The sequence below is a fragment of the Trachemys scripta genome, chromosome 2 (assembly GCF_013100865.1).
Source record: "Trachemys scripta elegans isolate TJP31775 chromosome 2, CAS_Tse_1.0, whole genome shotgun sequence".
NCBI classification, from domain to species: domain Eukaryota; kingdom Metazoa; phylum Chordata; order Testudines; family Emydidae; genus Trachemys; species Trachemys scripta.
This window is the reverse complement of record NC_048299.1, coordinates 65,160,475-65,183,138: the sequence shown is the minus strand read 5'-3', so window position 1 is coordinate 65,183,138 and position 22,664 is coordinate 65,160,475. Positions and strand designations below refer to the sequence as shown.

General features: G+C 42.0%; 1 protein-coding gene across 1 annotated transcript in view; it reads right to left on the bottom strand.

The window, feature by feature from the left end:
• Positions 1 to 22,664, bottom strand: part of KCNH8 (potassium voltage-gated channel subfamily H member 8) — a 343,253-nt gene that overhangs the window by 181,379 nt on the left and 139,210 nt on the right. Inside the window, exon 3 of the mRNA XM_034760755.1 lies at positions 11,853 to 11,984. Within this exon, the coding sequence (XP_034616646.1) occupies positions 11,853 to 11,984 (132 nt within the window). The remainder of the gene's footprint in view (positions 1 to 11,852; positions 11,985 to 22,664) is intronic.

Below are 22,664 nucleotides of genomic sequence, written 5' to 3'. Positions count from 1 at the left end.
AACCTTCTGTTATTCATATGTTCTCTATATTCCACATCCTCCAGATTTCATTCTTTTTCTCCCCAATCTGTCATCTAGATTAGTAATGCTCATTTAATTGTTTGTTTCCAGAGCTGATTTTTCCCATTAATATTTCTATATTTTTAATGTAAGCCTGGAACTCTTCCTTCATCTCCTATTAATCTTTCTGATTTCTACCAGCATGTCCTTCAAGTCAGCCTTAGTGATGGGTGCTTCTCCATCAGCCTCCATACTTTGTTTGCTGGAGTGGGAGTTACTCTCTTTCATGGCCATGGGAACAGATTTTTGTATTGGAGGATGTATTTCCTTTTTCAGACATCTAAATTTTATCTTTTCTCCTTGCTTGTTTTGCCTTTCTAAAGACAGCTGCTACCATACTTCTCCTTTGTTTGTCTGACCTTTTCAAAATGGCAGCTATTACACCTTTCTCCCCAGACACAATAGTAAAAAACCCCATCCATACCTCATTTCACTCACCCACTGTCTCTTTGCAGGATAACGAGGGTCCTGTTCAACATCTCCATGCCAGAAGAATAATTTTTGCAGGGAGAACATGTAACTGCGGATAGTGGAGGGGCACCTGACTGCCCCATGCATCGCCTCTGCTGCCCAACCATCAGCCCTTTGCATGCTCCCCTTCTTGCTGCCTCCTTCCCTAGCATCTCTCCTCCCTTTACCACTTCCCCCCCCCCACCCCAGCCCCGCTGCTTCTCCATAAACCCTGGTGGGGCACATTCCTCTCCCTAGGCTGTGTGGAGAACAAACCCCTGGCAGGAACACTCAGCACACCTGCAGGCTGGCTGGTGGGTTCCTTCCTCCCCCACTGCCTCTGGCTAGGCTGGTGCCCCAAGAAAGCCCAAGTTCTTTCTGCACAGGGCATTGCCTAGGAAGAGCCTAGTCCTGGGTGTGCCATAGCTACCTGGAGCCCAGCACAGCACCAGCACGGGAGAACAAAAAATGGTGGAAGGAAAGATCGTAAGGAAGGTACAGAATAGTCAGCCATATTTTATATTAAGATTCCATTTATAAAATGTTTTATAAAGGGCTAGTATAATGTTCATTATACACACGAGTAGAAGATTTCTATGTGGTTATAAGCTCATCAGTAGAAGATACTATGTTTATAAGCCATGATAATAAGCAAAATATTGGCCTGCTGGATGCTATAGCAATTGGTTAACCATTCATTTAAACACCTATTAATCCTTTAAGGGCCATTAGTCTTTCCCTTTAGTATAAATATTGATAAACCCTCAATTTTCATTAAAAGGGAAAGAAGGCTGTAGTGGAGAATATATTGACGTAATAAAGATCTTTTTTGCATAGGAATATGCCATATTTTATAAAAATAAATGCAATCGTGGCCATTGGAGAGCATACCTGCTGCTTAATTATAGCCAGCATCATTGAAACATGTCATATTTTGTATATATATGCACATTAAAGAAGGAGAAAACTGATGTGATCCTGCTTGTGTGTGAATGACAGAAGAGGTAGTATCATTATGGACGTGCTGCGGGATTCTGGGGGAAGCCATTCTGATAGTCTATGAGCATGTATTATGATCTTTCTATCAAACTAAGCCAAGTCATTACAGAACTATTGACATGATGGTGCACCCGAAAAAGAAGATTTACCTACTCTATAACCTCTTTCTTTTTACTGTATCTTATAAAAATACTTAAATAAGAAGCTAAATTCTCTCACACACACGGCACATTCAAACTGCAATAAGGATTTATTTTTTAATTGGACTAATTTGGCACCTGGAATCGATCTCATACTTTGTCATTCTAAATTGTGTCTGAGCAGCATGTAGCTAGAGGCTCAGAGCAGGCAAGGGGAAGCAGCAGCAGAATCTATTGCTGGTGGTGGTACTTGAAAAAGGAAAAGGCTCATACACACATTGGTGGAGGAGATGGGGAGTCTCTATGGACATTTTGTAGTGTGGATTTTGTGCCCCCTTCTTGCTCCAGTCAGGGCCGGCTCCAGGCACCAGCTTAACAAGCAGGTGCTTGGGACAGCCAAGGGAGAGGGGCGGCACCTGCGGCAATTCGGGGGCGGCAGGTCCCTCACTCCTTCTAGGAGTGAAGGACCTGCCGCTGAACTGCCGCCACCGATCGCAGCTTTTTTTTTTTTTTTTTTTGCTTGGGGCGGCAGAAATGCTGGAGCTGGCCCTGGTATTAGAAAAACCCACACAAAATACCAGTAGAGGAAAATAAAACCTCTCTCTTTTTTTTTTCTCAAAACCTCCAAAAAAAGGTGACAAGATACTTTAATTTAAAGGTGCATTTTCAGCCAGAGGTACATGGATTAGTCTTAGAAACTGATTAGATAGATAGATAGATAGAAGCTGTCAAGCGATTAAAAATTAATCATGTGATTAATCATTAAACAATAATAGAATATCATTTAAATATTTTTTGATTTTTCTACATTTTCAAATATATTCATTTCAATTATAAGCAGAATACAAAGTGTACAGTGGTCACTTTATATTTTTTATTACAAATTTTCACTGTAAAAAAAATAGTATTTTTCAGTTAATCTAATACAAGTACTATAGTGCAATCTCTTTATCATGAAAGTTGAACTTAGAAACGTAGAATTTGTACAAAAAAACACTGCATTCGAAAATAAAACAATATAAAACTTTAGAGCCTACAAGCCACTCAGTCCTATTTCTTGTTCAGGCAATCGTTCAAACAAGCTCAAAATATTTACATTTGCAGGATATGATGCTGTCCGCTTCTTGTTCACAATATCACCTGAAAGTGAGAACAGGTGTTCTCATGGCACCATTATAGCCAGTGTGGCAAGATATTTACATGCCAGATGTGCTAAAGATTCATATGTCCCTTCATGCTACAACCACTATTCCAGAGGATGTGTCCCCATGCTGACAGGTTTTGCTAGATAACAATCCAAAGCAGAGCAGACCGACACATGTTCATTTTCATAATCGGAGTCAGATGCCACCAGCAGAAGGTTGATTTTCTTTTTGGTGGTCTGGGTTCTGTAGTTTCCGTATCAGTATGTTGCTCTTGTAAGACTTCTGAAAGCATGCTCCACACCTCATCCCTCTCAGATTTTGGAAGGCACTTCAGATTCTTAAATCTTGGGTCGAGTGCTGTAGCTACCTTTAGAAATCTCACATTGGTACCTTCTTTGTGTTTTGTCAAATCTGCAGCGAAAGTGTTCTTCAAATGAACGTGTGACGAGTCATCATCTGAGACTATGAATACATTAAATGTATGGCAGAATGCAGGTAAAGTAGAGCTGGAGACATACAATTCTCCCCCAAAGAGTTCAGTCACCAATTTAATTAACACTTTTTTTTAAACAAGCATCATCAGCATGGAATGGTGGGCGAAGCATGAAGGGGCATATATATGCTTAGCATATCTGGCATGTAAATATCTTGCAATGCCGGCTACAAAAGTCCCATGCAGACTCCTGTTCTCACTTTCTGGTGACATTGTAAAGAAGTGGGCAGCATTATCTCCTGTAAATGTAAACAAACTTTTTTGTCTTAGTGATTGGCTGAACAAGAAATAAGACTGAGTGGACTTGTAAGCTCTAAAGTTTTGTGTGCAGTTATGCAACAAAAAAAATAATCTACATTTGTAAGTTGAACTTTCCCAATAAAGAGACTGCACTATAGTACTTGTATGAGGTGAATTGAAAAATACTGTTTCTTTTGTGTCATTTTTGCAGTGCAAATATTTGTAATAAAAAAATATAAAGTGAGCACTGTACACTTTGTATTCTGTGTTGTAATAGATGTCAATATATTTGAAAATGTAGAAAAAACATCCAAAATATTTAATAAATTTCAATTGGTATTCTATTGTTTAACAGTGTGATTAAAACTGTGATTAATCAGGATTCATTTTTTTAATCATGATTCATTTTTTGAGTTAATCAAGTGTGTTAACTGTGATTATTCCAAGCTAAATGACCAAATAACTCTTCCACCCCTTCGGGCTCCACTGAAGTGTTCTTACCCGCCTTCATCAGGGCCTCTCCCCACAGGAGCCTAATTTGCTTTTTCAGAGTTCCTTCTCTGTTACTTGCTGGAGGATCTGTACTGGGCCTCCCTCCCAGGAGCCTAAACCACTTCTGTGGTTGGGCTAGCATGCCCCTTCCTCAGGGGCTGGTAGGGGAACACAGGCCCATTCTCTACTGTGTGTCCTGGCCCAGGGACCCTGTATTAAGACCTGATTCTTCAGACCCTGCTTCTGTTTCCCTGGGCCGCTTCCTATCTCCAAGGCCCCCTGTGCTCAACACAGCCTCCCCTTGGTTCTCAGACCTCTTGCTTCTTCCTTCTCTGCTGAACTAATTAGTTTTCTGCCCCTCTCAGTCTCCACTGACGTGCTTTTACTATCCCTTCCTCAGGTCCTCCTGCACAGGAGCCTATCCTGCCTTGCAGAGTTCTTCTTTTGTAATGTCTTATCTTTGCAGGTTTTCCCTTCCTTCCTCAGGGGTTCTGGCAGCTTCCCAGGGGATTTCCTCAGCTCTTGTAGGCTCTAGTTCATGGATCCCCCTCACAGGAGCCTTGCTCTGTGGGTTCTCCTACTTGCAAGAGAGTCCTGCCTTCTCTACAGGCTTCCCCCATCCCTGCATACTTGTATAGTCTTTTCCTAACCCATTCACAGGTAAGGTCACTAATGAGCCTTCAGTTGCCAAAAATCACCATCAGCTTAGGCTGCTAGGTTACAGGAAAGGCTGAGCTTGGCTTGCATTAAAAGGCCAGCCAGCCTGTGACAGAGTTTTCCCGTTCTTCAATGGGAGCTGGATCAGGCCCCAGGTGCTACTGTCAACTAATAGTATGTCCTCCAAAGTGTGGTAAATTTTCTCCCTGGCTCAGAACCACAAAAAGGATGGGCATTGTGATGCTGACCCTAACTTATAGTCACCTAGAAAAATCACTAGAACAACACTCCAATCCACTATTGTTTTTGTATGTTCTTTCCGTACGGCTTTTATCTTAAAAATAAATGTGTGCTGACCAAGTGCTGTGTGGTAACTGCCGGCAATTGCACTGCTCCTTGTCCTTGAAGAGGAAGCAAAGCACAGGAGCTGGCCATTAGGCAGACTGGCTTGCTGGATATATCATAATATAGGAACATAAGAACGGCCATACTGGGTCAGACCAAAGGTCCATCTAGCCCAGTATCCTGTCTTCCAACAGTGGCCAATGCCAGGTGCCCCAGAGGGAATGAACAGAACAGGTAATCATCAAGTGAACCATCCACCATTCCCAGCTTCTGGCAAACAGAGGCTAGGGAAACCATCCCTGCCCATCTGCTTATAGCCATTGATGAACCTATCCTCCATGAACTTCTCTAGTTCTTTTTTAAACCATGTTATAGTCTTGGCCTTCACAACATCCTCTAGCAAAGAGTTCCAGACAGATTGTGTGTTGTGTGAACAAATACTTCCTTTTGTTTGTTTTAAAACTGCTGCCCATTAATTTCATTTGGTGACCCCTAGTTCTTGTGTTATGAAAAGGAGTAAATAACAACATTTCCTTATTTACTTTCTCCAAACCAGTCATATCTGTCACAATGAATATTGCCCCTCTTACCAAAGCCTAATTTTCTCCACTATAAATTTTTTTACAGGATTTCAGATTAAGAAATGCATTGATAATCAGGACTCACTTGTTTGGCCAATTATTCTCTCAGAACACAACTGTAACCTCCAGAGAAGTCAAAGGACATTACTGCATGTATATGAAAGCAGAATAGAGCCCTAAACTTTCCAACATTGAGGGCCAGATTCTGATCTCAGTAACTCCAGTTTAAATCTGCTTGCTTTCAAGGGAGTTCTTCAGATTTTAAAAAGATGTAACCACGATCAGAATTTAACCTATAGGCTTCCCAGCTTAGTACATAGTATTGAAATAACTTTTGCCTTGCAAAACAACTAGTGTTTTCCTCTCCTTCTGACGGGAACAATTGCTTTTCTAAAATAAGAGATTTTCTGTAGGTCGGAAAGAAAAGACCATCAATTTTGTTACAGTATTCCAAATCTGGCAAAGAGGGTGTTGAAAAGCTATCTTTTACACCAGTGCTTGATTATAGGTATTTTTAAAGAGACAAGGAGGATGGTGGGATTTCTCTGATACATTACTGCATTGGGGAAACAATCTATTTGTGTAAAGGCAAATTAAGAGTGTAAACGGTGAAAAGTTGCAACATGCCTACTGTCCATCAAAGAGCTTGTTGATTAAAAAAAAAAAAAAAACAGCAGCACTAAATGCATAACAGTCACTTTTAAAGGACAGTAGCAGATTGTCATAGCAGCGGTCTGACAGAGAGACTACTACCATCCCTTAGGCCTGGTCCCCACTTAGTCTGGACTTCGGACTAAGGTACACAAATTCAGCTACGTTAATAACGTAGCTGAATTCGAAGTACCTTAGTCCGAACTTACCGCGGTCCAGACGCGGCCGGAAGTCTCCCCCCGTCGACGCCGCGTGCTCCTCTCGGCGAGCTGGAGTACCGGCGCCGACTGTGAGCACTTCCGGGATCGATCCCAGAACATCGATGGCGTGCCGCCGGACCAGCCGGTAAGTGAAGACTAGGCCTTAAATGCACATTTTTTCCTCCTTTTGGTGGTATGCAAGTGCATATATGAGTGCAGAATTGAAGCAGTAGGGCCTTATACTGCCATTGTCTGGCAAGACTGACTTCAGTGGGAGCTTTTATGCAGAATAATAGCAGGAACAGATCTTTAGTATATAACATGCTGTTATTAAGTTTCCTTACGTATTAATGATCTTGCAGCCATTAAAGTCAGTGGGAATTTATTGTATATATTTACAGCCACTTTCAATCCCCTATACATTGCCAGAGCGGTGTAAAATAACCTTAATATAAATCAGAATCAGGGCCAAGGAGTAAATATTACAAATTTCTTGCTATGTTATATAGGCTGTTTCAAGCGTTTCATTTTAGCCCGAGACTGTTCATTGCCCTCTAAGGCCAGTGTCAGTAGTCCTTGGTGTGGTCTTGCAGGGCGTCTCTACTGTTACCTGCCTGGTTTCCTTTGGTTAGCCCCTGATCAGGGCAGTTCTTGGACCGTGGCCTCTAATTAGGCCCAGGGGTCTGCTTTTGTCTCTTATTCCTGGAGGAAACCTGGTGCAGGGGTGTTGCCCCTTCCCTGCCCCGGGCCTTTCTGCCTCCCCTCCCCCTCTGAGTTCCCTCCTTTTATAGCAGGCCTTTTTTCCCCTCATTGGTTGCAGCTGAGGGTGCCTCCTTCCATGACTGGCAGTTGTAGAGGCTGTGTGGGGGTGTGGTCAAACTGCTTGCAAAAAAATTCCCAGAGTAAAGACAGTACAAGGACTGTAGGATTTACCAACAAGGGAGAACTGAGTCTTAAGCATTTAAAATTATGTTATTTGAGTAAAATAACCCAGGAAGAGGCCATGTGATAGGGTTTTCAGTGGGCTGGGTGGCCTAGTGGCTAGTGCACCTGACCTCTACCCTTTGTCCTGCTGTTAGGGGCAGAGGCGCAGTAGTAGTGCCTGGTTCCTGCCCGTAGGCTGGGAGTGTCTGGGCCTCCCCCCTGCACCTGGGCCTTTGCCCTTAAGTGAGTCATGGTACGGGGCACCCAGGGCCTTCCTCTCACCAGGTCCCTGCTCAAGGCCCTGTGGGAAGTAAGATTGACAGATTCCTCCCCACAGAGAGCCTAAGTCTGGGCTACTTCGCAGCCATGTGCTCCTTCAGTTTGGGGCATGACCCCTATAGTCCAAACAGTCAATAGCTTCACAAGCAAGTCCAAACGAGCAGTGTGCTGCAAGACATGCTGCTTCTCAAAGTGGGTGGTGGTTGGAGAAGGTGCTGCTGGAGGCCTTACCCACTATGAGGTTCCCTCTCAGGCGCAACCTTCTGTCTGGCTTCCTGGAGAAGGATTCTTCTCTCCTGCATCCTGTCCAACACCGCATGCCTGGGCTTCTCAGCGCCTTTTAACCTGATCTTCAGGCCGGTAGGGGTAGGGCTACCTGGGCCCATGATTGCCTTCTGGCCCAGCGTGAGGTTTGTATACCCTGATACAAACTGTAGCACAGTCATTCACCTTTGTGATTAAAGTGTTCACAATCTGGCACCTACATGTATTTTTGTTTTGTTTCGTTTTTTACATACAATACAATAATTAAGAAATGTTAAATGTATTTTAAAATAAACTGAAGATCATTTCCAGTCTCAGCATGTTATACAGCTCAGGCTTTGCTCAACTTTTTTTTTTAAAAGTCCAGGAGCCAAAATATGTTCTCATTTGCGCAAGTGTCTCCACAGAGAATAACCGTTACTATGGATTTACACCAGCATAGGTGAGAGCAGAACTTGGCCTAAACCTTGTGCACTCCGGGATATATCACTCAAGATAAGAAGAATTTCAGTATTCAATCCTTAAGGGCCAATCTGGCATTGTGTATCATGCACCTGTGCTTGCGTGGAGTGCCAGTGAAGTTCACAGAGCTTTGCATGATTGTTACAATGTGCCCACAAGCTATATATTATAGGACTACGGTCTATGGGCTTGTGATGGGGTTTAAGGCCGAGACAGGGGAAGGGCTGGAGCAGTACTGGGCCAGGGAGGTCCTGCCTCTCAGGGACTGCTGCACATGCTCCTGAGGAGAAGATCAGTATAAAGGGAGCTTCAGCAGCCCCAGAAAGAGGCCATTTATGGATGAACTCTGCTCTGCAGAAACAGGAGAAAAATGTCTACCTAGGGGACCTGGCTGTCAGTCTTCCCCTGGCTCCTAGACACTCTGGGAGGGAGGGAGAACTGTGGCCAAGGGCTCAAGAAGGCTGTAGGCATCAGCCCTAGACTGTGGGGCCTTTGAAGGAAAGACTATGACCATACCCCAACCTGAAAGGTGAGCAAGTGGCCTGGCTGAACATAGGCTGGTGCATACCACTTCACTTTTAGGAGAAAGGCCCTGGGTCCCCCTACCTATCCTGGAGCTATGACCAGTGAACTGAGGAGGACAGACCTAGGGGTTACCATCAAAAAGTCCAGTCCAGATAAGATCTCACCCAGAGGGCTGGGACACTGTGAACTAATAGAATGGCTGGAGGTGGAGGCCCAGACCAATAGGCCCTCTGACCACCCAAAACACCCTGCCACCAAGGTTGTCTACACAGTGTGTTAGTCTGCACAAGGGGAGTTAAATTTTAGTCCACACTCACGTGTTGCCCACTAACGGGCCTGTGTAGACCTTGCTGGTGTGCACTAAACGTTCCCCAGGGCGCATTAATGTAGTCCTGTTTCAAACACGACTACATTAATGCACACTAGGGAATTTTTAGTGTGCACCAGTAGTGCACCAACAAGCTTGTTTGCTGTACAATTTTCACACTTCTAGTGCAGACCGACACACCCTGTAGATTTCAGAGTAGCAGCCGTGTTAGTCTGTATCTGCAAAAAGAACAGGCACCTTAGAGACTAACAAATTTATTTGAGCATAAGCTTTTGTGGGCTACAGCCCACTTCTTCAGAAGCCCTAAGTGTACATTTAAAATTCACAATGGCATGTATGAGTTATAATCTGTTTTATATTTCATGGTCTTTATTTAAAATTTAAGACTTCATATGAAAAGCTAAGAGGCACTGTCCCCTCCATTTCTGAGAGGAGAATATGAATCTATGGTGTTAGATACTGAAAAACAATATTCATTTTTTTTTTAAAAAAGAACTGAAGTAATTTATTATACCCATTTCAAATGATAATTGAAATATTTCACGAGGCTTAGCAGCTACTGTATTCTGGAGATATGCAACTCTTAGAATGAGAATCATTAGCCTTCAGACCACACATGTTCAAATAATCTCTCCCCTACAAGGCTCCCGCACACCACATTTTAATAACCTTTATCTCCCTAAAGCTTTTATAGATGGAAGATGTTTTAAGTCTCAGGGGGAAATTAGATACAGATATGAGACAGCTTCTACTTTGAGGTGAAAAGGATTGGTTGAGACTGGATGTATAGGTTATCTACAGAAATGTACTTAGGTGCTACTTCAAAATCTCTTTTTTAGACTCCTGGCTCAGAAATTCACAAATTATATTCTTTGCAAGAAGTGTGGTGTGTAAAAATACTTCCATTGTATAAGATTTGGGGAGGGGGGTTGAGACAATGATGAAACTATTTGTCAAAATGTGAGGAAAAATCAGACATTTCTAGAATTCATAGTGATTTAAGAATATGTATTATCACAAGACAAGGGTAACATTTTCTAATTTCCAAATGATAAGATACTATATTACTATTACTGTCACAGCTTGCATATAATTTGCATTTTGTTACACAGTTCCTATTCCAGCAAGTGCAGAATCAGCTTTTAGTGGGTGCTAAAACTCAGAAATCCTGTAGGATGAGGAAGTGGGGCACAGGAGAGTTTAGGGGGCATGTCTACATTGTTCTAGTGTATTGTAGAGAACGAATAGCCAACATATGAGGTTTTAAAAAAAAATTAAAGAAAACAACAGTATCAGAATTTAGAACTCCAGCATATAGGCACGTCCTGCTGGAATTTTGAAAGATATTCCTACCATGTCCATTAATTATATTCTTCAAGCTCTGTTGTTCTGGATTCCTGACACTCAGAGGAATTGGAAAGATGAAGATCCAAATTCTGTTCTCATTTAAACTAGAGTAACAATTTAAAACAATTACACCATATACTAACCCCATCCTAACCCACAAACAAAGTTAACTGAGACGAGAATATTGCTCAGAGCCTTTTCTTCCAAAGTTGTTATTCTGAGTTCTTCCTTGACTTTTTAAATATTGTATTGACACTGTCAAAGTTAGAGCAGGTATGAATGTCGTTTATTCCTTATTTGATTATGTTAGAAATGTCATGGTATTTATTCAAGAAAAATGTACTAAAAGTTAATCATTCATACATTTGTAGACCTTTTAAATAATTGCAAGTAAGGCAAAATTATGCAGCCCGTAGTCAGTTGCTAAGGTTCAAAATGAAGTATGGCCTTAATTTTTTAAACACAAATTAAAAGCAAAACAAAACCACAACTACTCTAAGATGACAAGGCTACCCTTTCAGATCCAGATTCACCAGTACACTCTGCTTTGTGTGTGCCCTGCCAACAACAGCAAACCAGTCATAAATCTAATTATACAAAATAGATGGGTTTATGACTGCTTTGCATCATCAAATCCTTGATAACTTCCTATTTAAATGAGAAAAATAGAAGCTTACTAGTAATATGCCATTTCTTCTTATGTTAGTGGGCCTTGACAAAAATCCATAATAAACTATAACCCTTGAGGAAAGCACTTGCTCTCTAATGTTTCACTGTTTGAAATAAATATTATCAGGTCATGCCTTTATTTCCTGTTGAAAAGTGCAACCGCAGCTTTTTTCTAAAAAGGGAAGGTACTCTGCTTGCATGAAAAAAATCAAATATTTCCAGATCTTCCAAGAATGGAGACAGTTCTAGCTGCTTCAAAATGTTCCTTTAAAAAATGAAAATTTTATTTTATTTTCTGTTTCTAAATTTAATTTTGAATTACAGAATACTCTATTTTCCAGGGCAATGACTCAAAGCTTATTGAATGTGGGGCAAGATCTAAATTAAAACAAATAAAAAATATTGCATTTTCCATATTATTAGTTCTCTGATGTTGGTTACATTTCTAGCCCAAAAAGTCCTACATAAATGTACTCTTTTGAATTTTAAAAGGGAACTTCAAAAGAATTTCCACCCCGACCCCTTTATTTAATGGTGACTATATCTCAAAATGTTGAAGTATCAATAGTATTTATCAGTGTTTGTTGGAAACTATACAGACCTTCTTTTTTATCTTCTGGAGCAATCTTCACCTTTGTATCTGTTATATCTTTGAAAGAGGCCAGAAACAGTACTACATCTCCTTTCTCGTTCTTTATAGGAACAATGTCCAGTAGGCACCAAAATGAAGACCCTGCAAGGATACAGAATGAATTAAATTCAAACAGCTGTCTTTTTGCTGAAAAATCCAAACTATTAAAGCTGCAACTAACGTAATTCTAACAAAAAATCTTATTTAGAAGGTCAGTCAGGAAATCACAGATGTTCAGCTCATGTAAATCTCTTTGCATCATCGGTCGAAGCTCAGTAATGCTGCATTCTGTGGAATCAAGGCATTAATTTAAATGCAAAATTTATCTACTGGGAACATTAATAGAGTTTAATGAAGCTGCTTACTTCTCTCAAACCACATTTTCCTTTGAAATCTTAACTGATTCTGGCACTTCCTATTTTAATGGAGTAACTGCCACTACGTTAACTCTGATATTTGAAGCTTATGTTTACTATGAAATATCTTTACCTTAGATTAATTATCAAATTTGGCTCTCTCATCATCCCTCGGCAGAAGACCCCGTAGCTTGTGTATCGCTTCACTAATTCGAAGATACTTAAACTAATCAGACTTGTGACTTAAAATAGAAAGTAAAGTACAGTTATTCAAATTTGAGCTGTTAAATTTAGGCAAGTGAAAACTCAAAGTCCTTGTATTTCATTGAAGATGAGTGTTATAATACCCACATTTTATCTGTGAAAATTAATGACAATAAAGATCTTCCCTGTTACATGTTAACTGCAGTAATAGCAGTTAGTAGCCTGGGTAAAACATTTTTTTTTTAAATGTAAAACTCAACTTGCCTATTTAGTGTCAAATTGTTGTATAACTAGAAAGATTTTTTTTTTTTTTAAGTCAAATCATCCTTGGAAAATAGGACATTCAGTCTAATGGTTTTAAGCACTGTGATTCACCCAGATAATTCAGCATAGAAGCTAATTATTGCCAGTGTGTTGGTGTTGTACTGCAGCATAGTTCAAGCACATTGTGAGTAAAGCTGAGATCATACCAAACCCCTGAATCCAAACCCCACTGATTTTGGGGTAAATCAGTCTAGATGCTAACTATAGCTGGCAGCTTGGGCCCATCTCTGTAAGTCACAAAGGAAAAACAATTACCTTCAGACACTTCCAGCATACCAACAGACCACTGATGTTCACAATGGGATGGATCATTGTTATTGGACTAAGTATTTTTCATTTGAAATTTGTTTTTGGGCGTGCCTGACCCCGAGACTCCTGTATCCTATCCATCTCACTGCTCTTTTGGCAACAATTTAATGCTCATTTATTTCCAGTTCTCATGAAATAAAACTAAACATGGTCACTGGGCCACTAGCTATGGCTGAAAATACATAGCTAATATGTATATAAATATGTCTGAGCTCAGAAAAGATTGATTGGAAGAGCAGATTAGAGCTGCTTGCTTTTGGCGCTCTTATCCCTGTCCGCCTATTTTCTCTCTTCTCAACTTTGCAGTTTAAGAAATGGTACCAGGCACTGCAAATTTGCTTACAATTCGGCTGTCTAATCTAAATTTTAATATAAAATCAACTTGACTGCCTCTTGAGAGCTGGGGCCAAACCTAGCAGGGGATATAGCAGTTACCCTTGAAGTGTTATTGCAGTTGAAGTTCCAGTAGGATGCTTCAAAGGAAAAATCAATTGTTCCTCTCCCAACTCAGTCACAGCTCTCTGGAGGCAGTTGGGCAGCTTTTAGTTAGGTTAGTAAATTTAACCTGCAGCTGGGACCAGGTTCCCAGTTTGAAGGAAATCAGGAAAGTGAGAAAGGGAGGAAAGAAGGATATGGCAAATGAAACAGAATGGGTCTATACTGGGTTTTAACTATTTTGTAAGCTGTGAAAACATTGCAAGCAAAGATACCATCATAAAAAGAGGGTAGAAATGGGAGATCAGAAGCAAAAGATTTCTGCCTGCTTATTCCCCCTTTTTTCCATCCTGAATTTCTTATTCCTTTTCACGCAGACGTGATGGAGCAAGCACGTTTTATTATGAGCATCTTTGAGCAAGACAAAGCAAGAAGCAGAGAGAGGGTAGGACAACTGTTATCTCCTTTATCAAAACCTTTGGGAAAATCTGATTGGTGCTAGTTCCTGTCACTTATTTGTTGAAAAGCAACCAATACATCAGTCTATACTGGTGTATTCAAAATGAAAAGCATCAGTAAAATTTTATAGTTTTCCATTCCATTTTTTTAAATTACATTCTGCCTAGCTAAATTTCTCCCATAATTTCAATTGGATACAATGTTATTCTTCACTTCCTCTGCAAAACTGTTGTTTCTGGCCGCTATGCTTTTTTAAACAGCTATTGTTATCCACTCTAGAAGTAGCTGAATTTCTTTTCTCTTTTCTATTGTTTTGATATAGTTTTAGCATCAATAATACAGAAACAGCCATTAAAGCACTGGATTAGTGGCAATAATGTTTCAGGCATCAGACATTTTAAAAAAAATATATAAATACATTCAGTATAACAATGGCTATACTGGATCAGACCAAAGGCCCATCTAGCCCAGTACCTGTCTTTCAACAGTGGCAAATGCCAGGTTCCCCAGAGGTAATGAACAGAACAGGTAGTCATCAAGTGATCCATCCACTACTGCCCATTCCCAGCTTCTGGAAAACAGAGGCTAGGGATACCATCCCTGTTCATCCGGACTAATAGCCATTGATGGACCTATCCTCCATGAACTTCTCTAGTTCTTTTTTGAACCATGTTCTAGTCTTGGCCTTCACAACATCCTCTGGCAAGGAGTTCCACAGGTTGCCTATGTGTTGTGTGAAGAAATACTTCCTTTTGTTTGTTTTAAACCTCTGCTGATTAATTTCATTTTGGTGACCCCTAGCTCCTGTGTTATGAAAAGGAGTAAATAACAACACTTCCTTATTTACTTTCTCCACACCAGTCATGACTGTATAGACATCTATCATATCCCCCATAGTCATCTCTTTTCCAAGCTGAAAAATCCCAGTCTTATTAATTGCTCCTTATATGCAAGCTGTTCCATACCCCTAATCGTTTTTGTTGCCTTTTTCTGAACTTTTTCCAATTACAATATATCTTTTTTGAGATGGGGCGACCACATCTGCATGCAGCATCCAAGATGTGGGTTTACCAAGGATTTATATAGAGGCAATATGATATTTACTGTTTATTATCATTCCCTTTCTTAATGATTCCCAACATTCTGTTCACTTTTTTGACTGCCAGTCCACACTGAGTGGATGTTCTCAGAGATTTACCCCAAGATCTCTTTCTTGAGTTGTAACAGCTAATTTAGATCCCATTATTTCATATGGGATTGGGATTGTGTTTTCCGGTGTGCATTAATTTGCATTTTGCATTTGGTAACTTTATCTGAAATGATTAATTTGATTCTGAGGCCTAGGGAAATTAACGTCAAACAAACTCTCTGTCCTTACAAAAGTATTTATAATACACAGAAAGCCCTTCAATATTTCACAATGTGCAACATTCACTTTAGTTAAAATAGCTGCATTATGGTGGATTCAGTAAATGAATAATAATCATTAAGCTTGCTCAGCATTTTTATGGCAGGCTTGCATATTGTTGTTTGTTTCATGTCAGGTTTTCGTCAGCCATATTATCTCCTTACGTATCTTTTCTTATTTTCCTCCCAATGTAAACACTGTCTGAACAAAGCAAATAAAAACTGCTGCGGAGACCACCAACTTAAAATAGATGCATATACTAATTCTCTCATGAGCTACAAGGTAACTCCTGGAATGAAGGAACCACATGATCTGGGATTAGTAATGGGGTCTTTTAACCATAATGTGGATCAACAGTTTGAATTCTGCACCATGCCTTAACAACTGTCTACCCCATTGCAGTCTTGGCAAAAAGGCCATGGAATGAATGGGTATGGAGGTGAAGTATCCCCTCAGCCCAGGAGAGATGATTTCCTAAGTCAGGGGTGGGCAAACTATGGCCCACAGGCTGGATCCAGCCCGTGAGCAGTTTTAAGCTGACCCACGAGCTCCCACTGGGGAGCAGGGCCTGAGGCTCGGCCCCGGTCCGGTGCTCCAGCCAGGGCGGGGGCCGCACCACATGGCTTGGCCCCATTCCGGTGCTCCAGTCAGTATCCAGGGTCAGGGACCGCACCACGTGGCTCCCAGATGCCGCAGCATAGCCCTACTCTGGGGCGCAGGGTCGGGGGCCGCACGGACTCACTCCAGCGCTAGCAGGGTCGGGGGCCGCTCCATGCGTAGGAACCAGAGAAGGGACATGCCACTGCTTCTGGGAGCCACTTGAGGTAAGCGCCGCTCAAAGCCTGCACCCCTGAGCCTCTCTCCACGCCCCAACCCCCTGCTCCAGCCTGGATTCCTCTCCCACTCTCCAAACCCCTTGATTCCACCACGGAGCACCCTCCTGCACCCCAAAACTCTCATCCCCAGCCCCACCTCAGAGCCCGCACCCCTTCTCACACCCCTGCCCCAGCCCTGATCCCCCTCCCGCCCTCCGAACCCCTCTGTCCCAGCCCAGAGCACCCTCCTACATGCCAAACTCTTCATCCCCAGCCCCATCCCAGAGCCTGCACCCCCAACCAGAGCCCTCACACCCTCCCACACCTCAACCCCAATTTTGTGAGCATTCATGGCCAGCCATACAATTTCTATTCCCCGATGTGGCCCTGAGGCCAAAAAGTTTGCCCACCCCTGGTTTAGACAGATCATGAACAGTTTGTACCTTTCCTGCAGAAAAAGAGTAGACTTCAATTTTCAATGCTGTCAAATTTTCACTGGAAAAAATATAATGCAACCCACTGCATATGGTCTGCACACTGAAAAGCTGTATCACACAATGTTATATGTGTAGGATTTCTTACTTGTTAGATAAATAAAATCCAATGTTACTATTATTCTGTTGAGAGAACTCTTTTTCAGGAGGGGAATTCCTTTCCTGCTTCAGCTAGTGCATACAAAGGGCATTGTCAACAAATCATTGTCTACCAAAAAGATTTCCTTTGCAGCTTTATTTTTATGGGCCTTCTTTATTGACCCTGGCTACTTCTCTATCAGAAAGCTTCCTTTCTTTCCATTGCAGTAAGATCTGAAGCCTCAAAATATATTTTAATATCCTTGAGCAGAGAATAGCACATCACAGGACAGGAGGGAGAGGCAGAACAAAAGAAAAATCTCATCATAGAGCAATCCAACTAGCCCAATAGTTGTTCTCAGCAACACGGAGGTGACTATTTTATGATCACCCTCTCATCCACAGCTACTTCTACCTACCCTCCACTCCCTCTGTCAAAATAAGCACAAATTGCCTTCACCTGGGAGTCTGTGCAGAAACTGAGATACTAACCTTTCTTCAAAAAAAAAAAAAACAACTTTAAAGTTTCAAGCAGCGCTCTACCTTTATAATGCCAGAAACTTTAAAATATAAGTATTGATGTGTTCCCCCCTCTAACTATTGAGATCTGCTTAAGTCTCAGTTGTGAGATGTATGATCATGAGCTTTGTTGATAGCACCTGTACTGCATGAGTACTGAAAGGGCACAGGGCACAAGCTAAACTCTCTAAATCTTGTCCCAGCATACACAAGGATCAAAGTAAAACCAGCAATAGAATCTCTTGAGGGCAGTCTCTTCTTTGGCTAGTCTAAAATTTTGGACAGGGACCTAGAGGGGATGTCTCCAGGGTATTATAAAGGCATTAGAATATAGAGATGGAACTGAGGCTACATATACTGGCTATTTGTTGATAAGTTGTAATCAGGGTTCTGAGGATTTTGCTGCATAAGAGGACCAAATTCTGTAGCAAGCATCTCCTAAATTAGGTGGTAAGTAACTTCTTGTATCATCATTAAATATCCTTCATTCCCATCTGCCATGGCATAGAGGGGCAGGGCTATGCTGGGGCGAGGACTAGCAATGCTTTAACTCAGTCTGTTCATGTGAAAAGCTGGAGTGTTAAAGACAGCTGCAGGTAGATTTTAGCAGGCAAGATCACACACACACACACACACACACACACACACACACACACACACACACACAGGTTCCTGGCTGCAGCAAAATAGCAAATTCCATTAAAAAAATTCAGCCCTCTTATGTGTATACATTATGATATAGTTTATAATTGCATGATCTACAGGACCCTGTAGATGCATGAGATGTATAGTAAATAAGGCAGAGGGTTGTAAGAGAAACAAGGAGATTTCCCTGTGTTTAAGGCCTTGGACTGGTACCCAAGAGAGCTAAGTTTCATTCTTAGCTCTGCCACAAACTTTCAGTGTCATAGAGAGTCACATTAATATAATGCACATGTAGGAGGGGACTGAATTAAGATGGCACAGGCAACCTTAAATCTGTCATTTCCTAACTTTGGAGTGTTTGACTCTGCAATCTTAATGTTCTTTTAATTTTTAATACAATATATAGTATGTTTAAGGCATAATATACAGTGTAGTTTTCATATACTGGTAGATTACTTAGGGACTCTAGCATACATAGAGCAGTATATACAGGGGCGGCTCCAGGCACCAGCGCACCAAGCACATGCCTGGGGTGGCAAGCTGTGGGGGGCAGCCGCCTGCTGGTCACTGTGTGGCGGCAGTCAGGGAGCCTTCGGTGGCATGCCTGCAGGAGATCTGCTGGTCCCGCGGATTCGGCGGCGGGTATGCCAAAGGCGCGGGACCGGTGGACCTCCCGCAGGCATTCCGCCGAATCCGCGTTACCAGCCGGACCTCCTGCAGGCGCGCTGCCGAAAGCCGCCTGACTGCTGTGCTTAGGGCGGCAAAATACATAGAGCCGTCCCTGAGTATATATCCACATTTACTTTCTGTCTTTGTTTACTCACACTTTTCCTTTCTCTCCATTCACCGATTGAAAGGGATGTCATAGTTATAAAACTCACAATTTTGAAATCCTTCAATTACACTTCCTTGAACTCCACTGAACAAAAAATGAAAAGCTAAGCAGTCCCTGCTGCACCCACGTGACTTTCTTCCCTTGTCCTTATGTGCACTACTTACTTTTACTCTGCTCTAATTTCCTTTTTCCTATCTCCTACAACAGATTAGGAGGAGACTCCATTTAAAAAGACAGTGACCTCCCAGTGTCATAAATTTACCAGATTACATATCCAACAGTTAGGGAAACACACAAAATTATTTTTAGGGTCGGACCCAAACACCATTGAAGTGAACGGAAAGATTCCCACTGACGTGAATAGTTTTTGGATCTAAGCTGTCTGCAGTTCCCCCGATTATTTTCCAAGGGCATTACAATGTACCAATTACTACATTAGTGGTGGCAGGTTGGCCTATACAGCCCTTATAGAGCACTAATCTAGAAAGAGTTTAGCTAGCTATTCAGTGTCAGATCTCCATTTTTTTAACGCAAAAAGAACAGGAGTACTCGTGGCATCTTAAAGGCTAACAAATTTATTAGAGCATAAGCTTTCATGGGCTACAGCTCACTTCTTCGGATGCATAGAATGGAACATATATTGAGGAGATATATATACACACATACAGAGAGCATGAACAGGTGGGAGTTGTCTTACCAACTCTGAGAGGCCAATTAAGTAAGTGAAAAAAAACTTTTGAAGTGATAATCAAGCTAGCCCAGTACAGACAGTTTGATAAGAAGTGTGAGAATATTTACAAGGGGAGATAGATTCAATGTTTGTAATGGCTCAGCCATTCCCAGTCCTTATTCAATCCTAAATTGATTGTATCTAGTTTGCATATCAATTCCAGCTCAGCAGTCTCTCGTTTCCAACCTTGCAAGCCCTGAGGCAACAGACTAGTGGTGACGGGGACAGGATTAGTCAATCTGGCAGTCCCTATCCATGAATCTGCATGTAGGCAGCAGTAGTTAGATGGTCGTCTGGCACCTGGACTGACACAGGCAGCTACTATCGCGACTGAGCAGTCCTCTTTAAGATCCCCTCTGTTCACCCTGCATGGGAAGAGGGATAGAAAAGGTTCCCTAAACCTAGGCTGTCTCACCCACTCCTGGGTGGATTACCCGGTCCAGTGGGATCATTCTGTCTGCAGTCAAAGCTATAAGACAGTTACTTTTGCTACATGGAATGTTTGCACCCTGATGGATAACAAAGATAATGTATGGCCAGAAAGAAGAACTGCTATTGTCACTAGGGAGCTTGCTAGATACAACATCGACAGTGCTGCCCGGAATGAGACAAGGTGCCCAGATGAAGGTCAACTGAGAGAAGAAGGCGGAGGCTACACCTTTTCCTGGAAAGGAAAATCTGCAGAGGACAGGCGCATTTATGGTGTCACTTTTACAATTAGGAATAAGTTTGTCAGTCAATTTATAGAATTTCCAGTATGAATCAATAAGCATCTTATGACTCTTCGTCTTGAGCTCAGCAACAACCAGTCTGCTGCTTGTCAAGGAACAATTCTATACAGATCTTGACAGAGTCTTGACCAACATTCCTAAGGAGGACAAAATCATTCTCCTTGGAGATTTTAATGCTAGAGTTGGGCGGGAGTCAGATCTCTGGAATGGCACAATCGGAAAAGAAGGAGTAGGAAAGGCTAACTCCAACAGCATCTTCCTCCTGAGCAAGTGTGTAGAACAATGCCTGATCATCACAAAAACCCTCTTTAGACAAAGTGAGAAGTATAAGACCACCTGGAGACACCCTCGCACCAGGCATTGGCACCTTCTTGACTACATTATTGTTAAAGCTCAAGATCGTAAGGATGTCCGCATCACAAGGGCCATGCATGGAATTGATGACTGTTGGACAGACCATCGCCTTGTTAGATCAATCGTGAATTTCCAGATTGCCTCAAGACATCGCAAGCAGGCAAAATCAGTACAAAAGAAATTCAAGGTCCAGTCCCTTGAAGATATAGTGACTCGGGAGAAACTTCTGCAGTATCTCCAAGAGAAGACAATCAGCTACCGCTGATAATGAAAATTTCTGGAAAGGATTAAAGACTGCCGTTCTCTCAGCATGTGCCAAGTCCATTGGCTGTATTCCCCGCCATCACCAATATTGGTTTGATGAGAAGATGCAGAGATTCAGGGCCTGCTTGACCAGAAAAGAAAAACTCATCGCATGTGGCAAAATGACATATCACATCAGCAGAAGAAAGAGTTGTAAAGGCAACTCAAGGCTGAAATCCAAAGGAAAATCCATGATATCAAAAATAAGTGGTGGCAAGAAAAGGCCAAGGAGATTGAACTTTATGCTGATAAACATGACATGAGTAGTTTCTTTCAGGCAATAGGGGCCATTTATGGCCCATGCTCCCATGGGCCTACACCACTCTGAGCCCAAGACGGGTCAACATATTTTAAGGACAGCAAAGCCATCAAAGCCAGACGGAAAGAGCATTTTGAGTTACTCCTGAACCGAGAGTTAATGGTCTCTGATGCCACTATTGACTCTATACCTCAATGACATGAAAGAGAATCTCTTGCTGACCTCTCCCACCCTCGAAGAAGTAACACAAGCCATTATGCAAAGTAAGAACAACAAGGCAGCAGGGCCAGATGGCATACCAACTGAAGTCTACAAGTTTGGAGATGAAGAACTGGTAGCGAAGCTCCACAAACTTTTTCTTCATATCTGGTATAATGAGAAGATTCCAGAAGACTTGAGAAATGCTAACATTGTTACAATCTTTAAGAAAGGAGATAAGTCGTAGACTATCGAGATATTGCCTTGCTATCTACAGCAGGGAAAATTCTTGCCCATATCCTCTTAAACCGATTACTTCTCCTTGCTGAGGAAATATTGACGGAATCTCAGTGTGGTTTTAGATCATCATGCTGGACAACTGACATGATCTTCATTGCCCGCCAAATCCAGGAAAAGTCTCGGGAGCAAAATTAGGACCTTTATATAGCTTTCATCGATTTGACAAAGGCCTTTGACTCTGTCAATAGCGAAGCCCTGTGGAAGGTACTGGTCAGATTTGGCTGCCCTCCAAAATGTATTAAGATCCTAAGGCTTCTCCATGATCAGATGACTGCCACGGTTCTCTGTAATGGCCCTGAGACAGAACTTTTCATCATAAAAACTGGGGTTAAGCAAGGATGCATTATTGCCCCAACCCTGTTTTCCATTTATTTAGCAGTCATTTTGGTCCTCATTAAAGATCACCTCCCCAGTGGAGTTGACATTCAGTATAGAATGGATGGGTGGCTCTTTAATCTTTGACATCTCCGCTCGAAGTCTAAAGTCTTCAGGTCATCCATTACTGATCTTCAGTATGCTGATGATTGTGTCATACTCGTGCACACTGAGACTGACCTTCAGTCCATACTGGATTTTCTTGCACAAGCTTACCAAAGCCTAGGACTTTCACTCAATATTGAGAAGACTAAAGTGCTCTATCAACCTGCTTCAGGCCTTGCACATGACCCACCACAAATCACCATTGAGGGTCAGACTTTGGAGACAGTTGAGCACTTTTGCTACCTTGGTAGCCAACTTTCTCAAAATGCAAAAATCGACAGCGAGATCCAGCATAGGATCCAGTGCGCAAGTATTTCCTTTGGGAAATTGCTTTGACGCGTTTTCATGGACCGTGACCTATGGCAGGACACCAAGATCCAGGTCTGTAAGACAATGGGGGAAGGGATAGTTCAGTGGTTTGAGCATTGGCCTGCTAAACCCAGGGTTGTGAGTTCAATCCTTGAGGGGGCAAAATCAGTACTTAGTCCTGCTAGTGAAGGCGGAGGGCTGGACTCAATGACCTTTCAAAGTCCCTTCCGGTTCTAG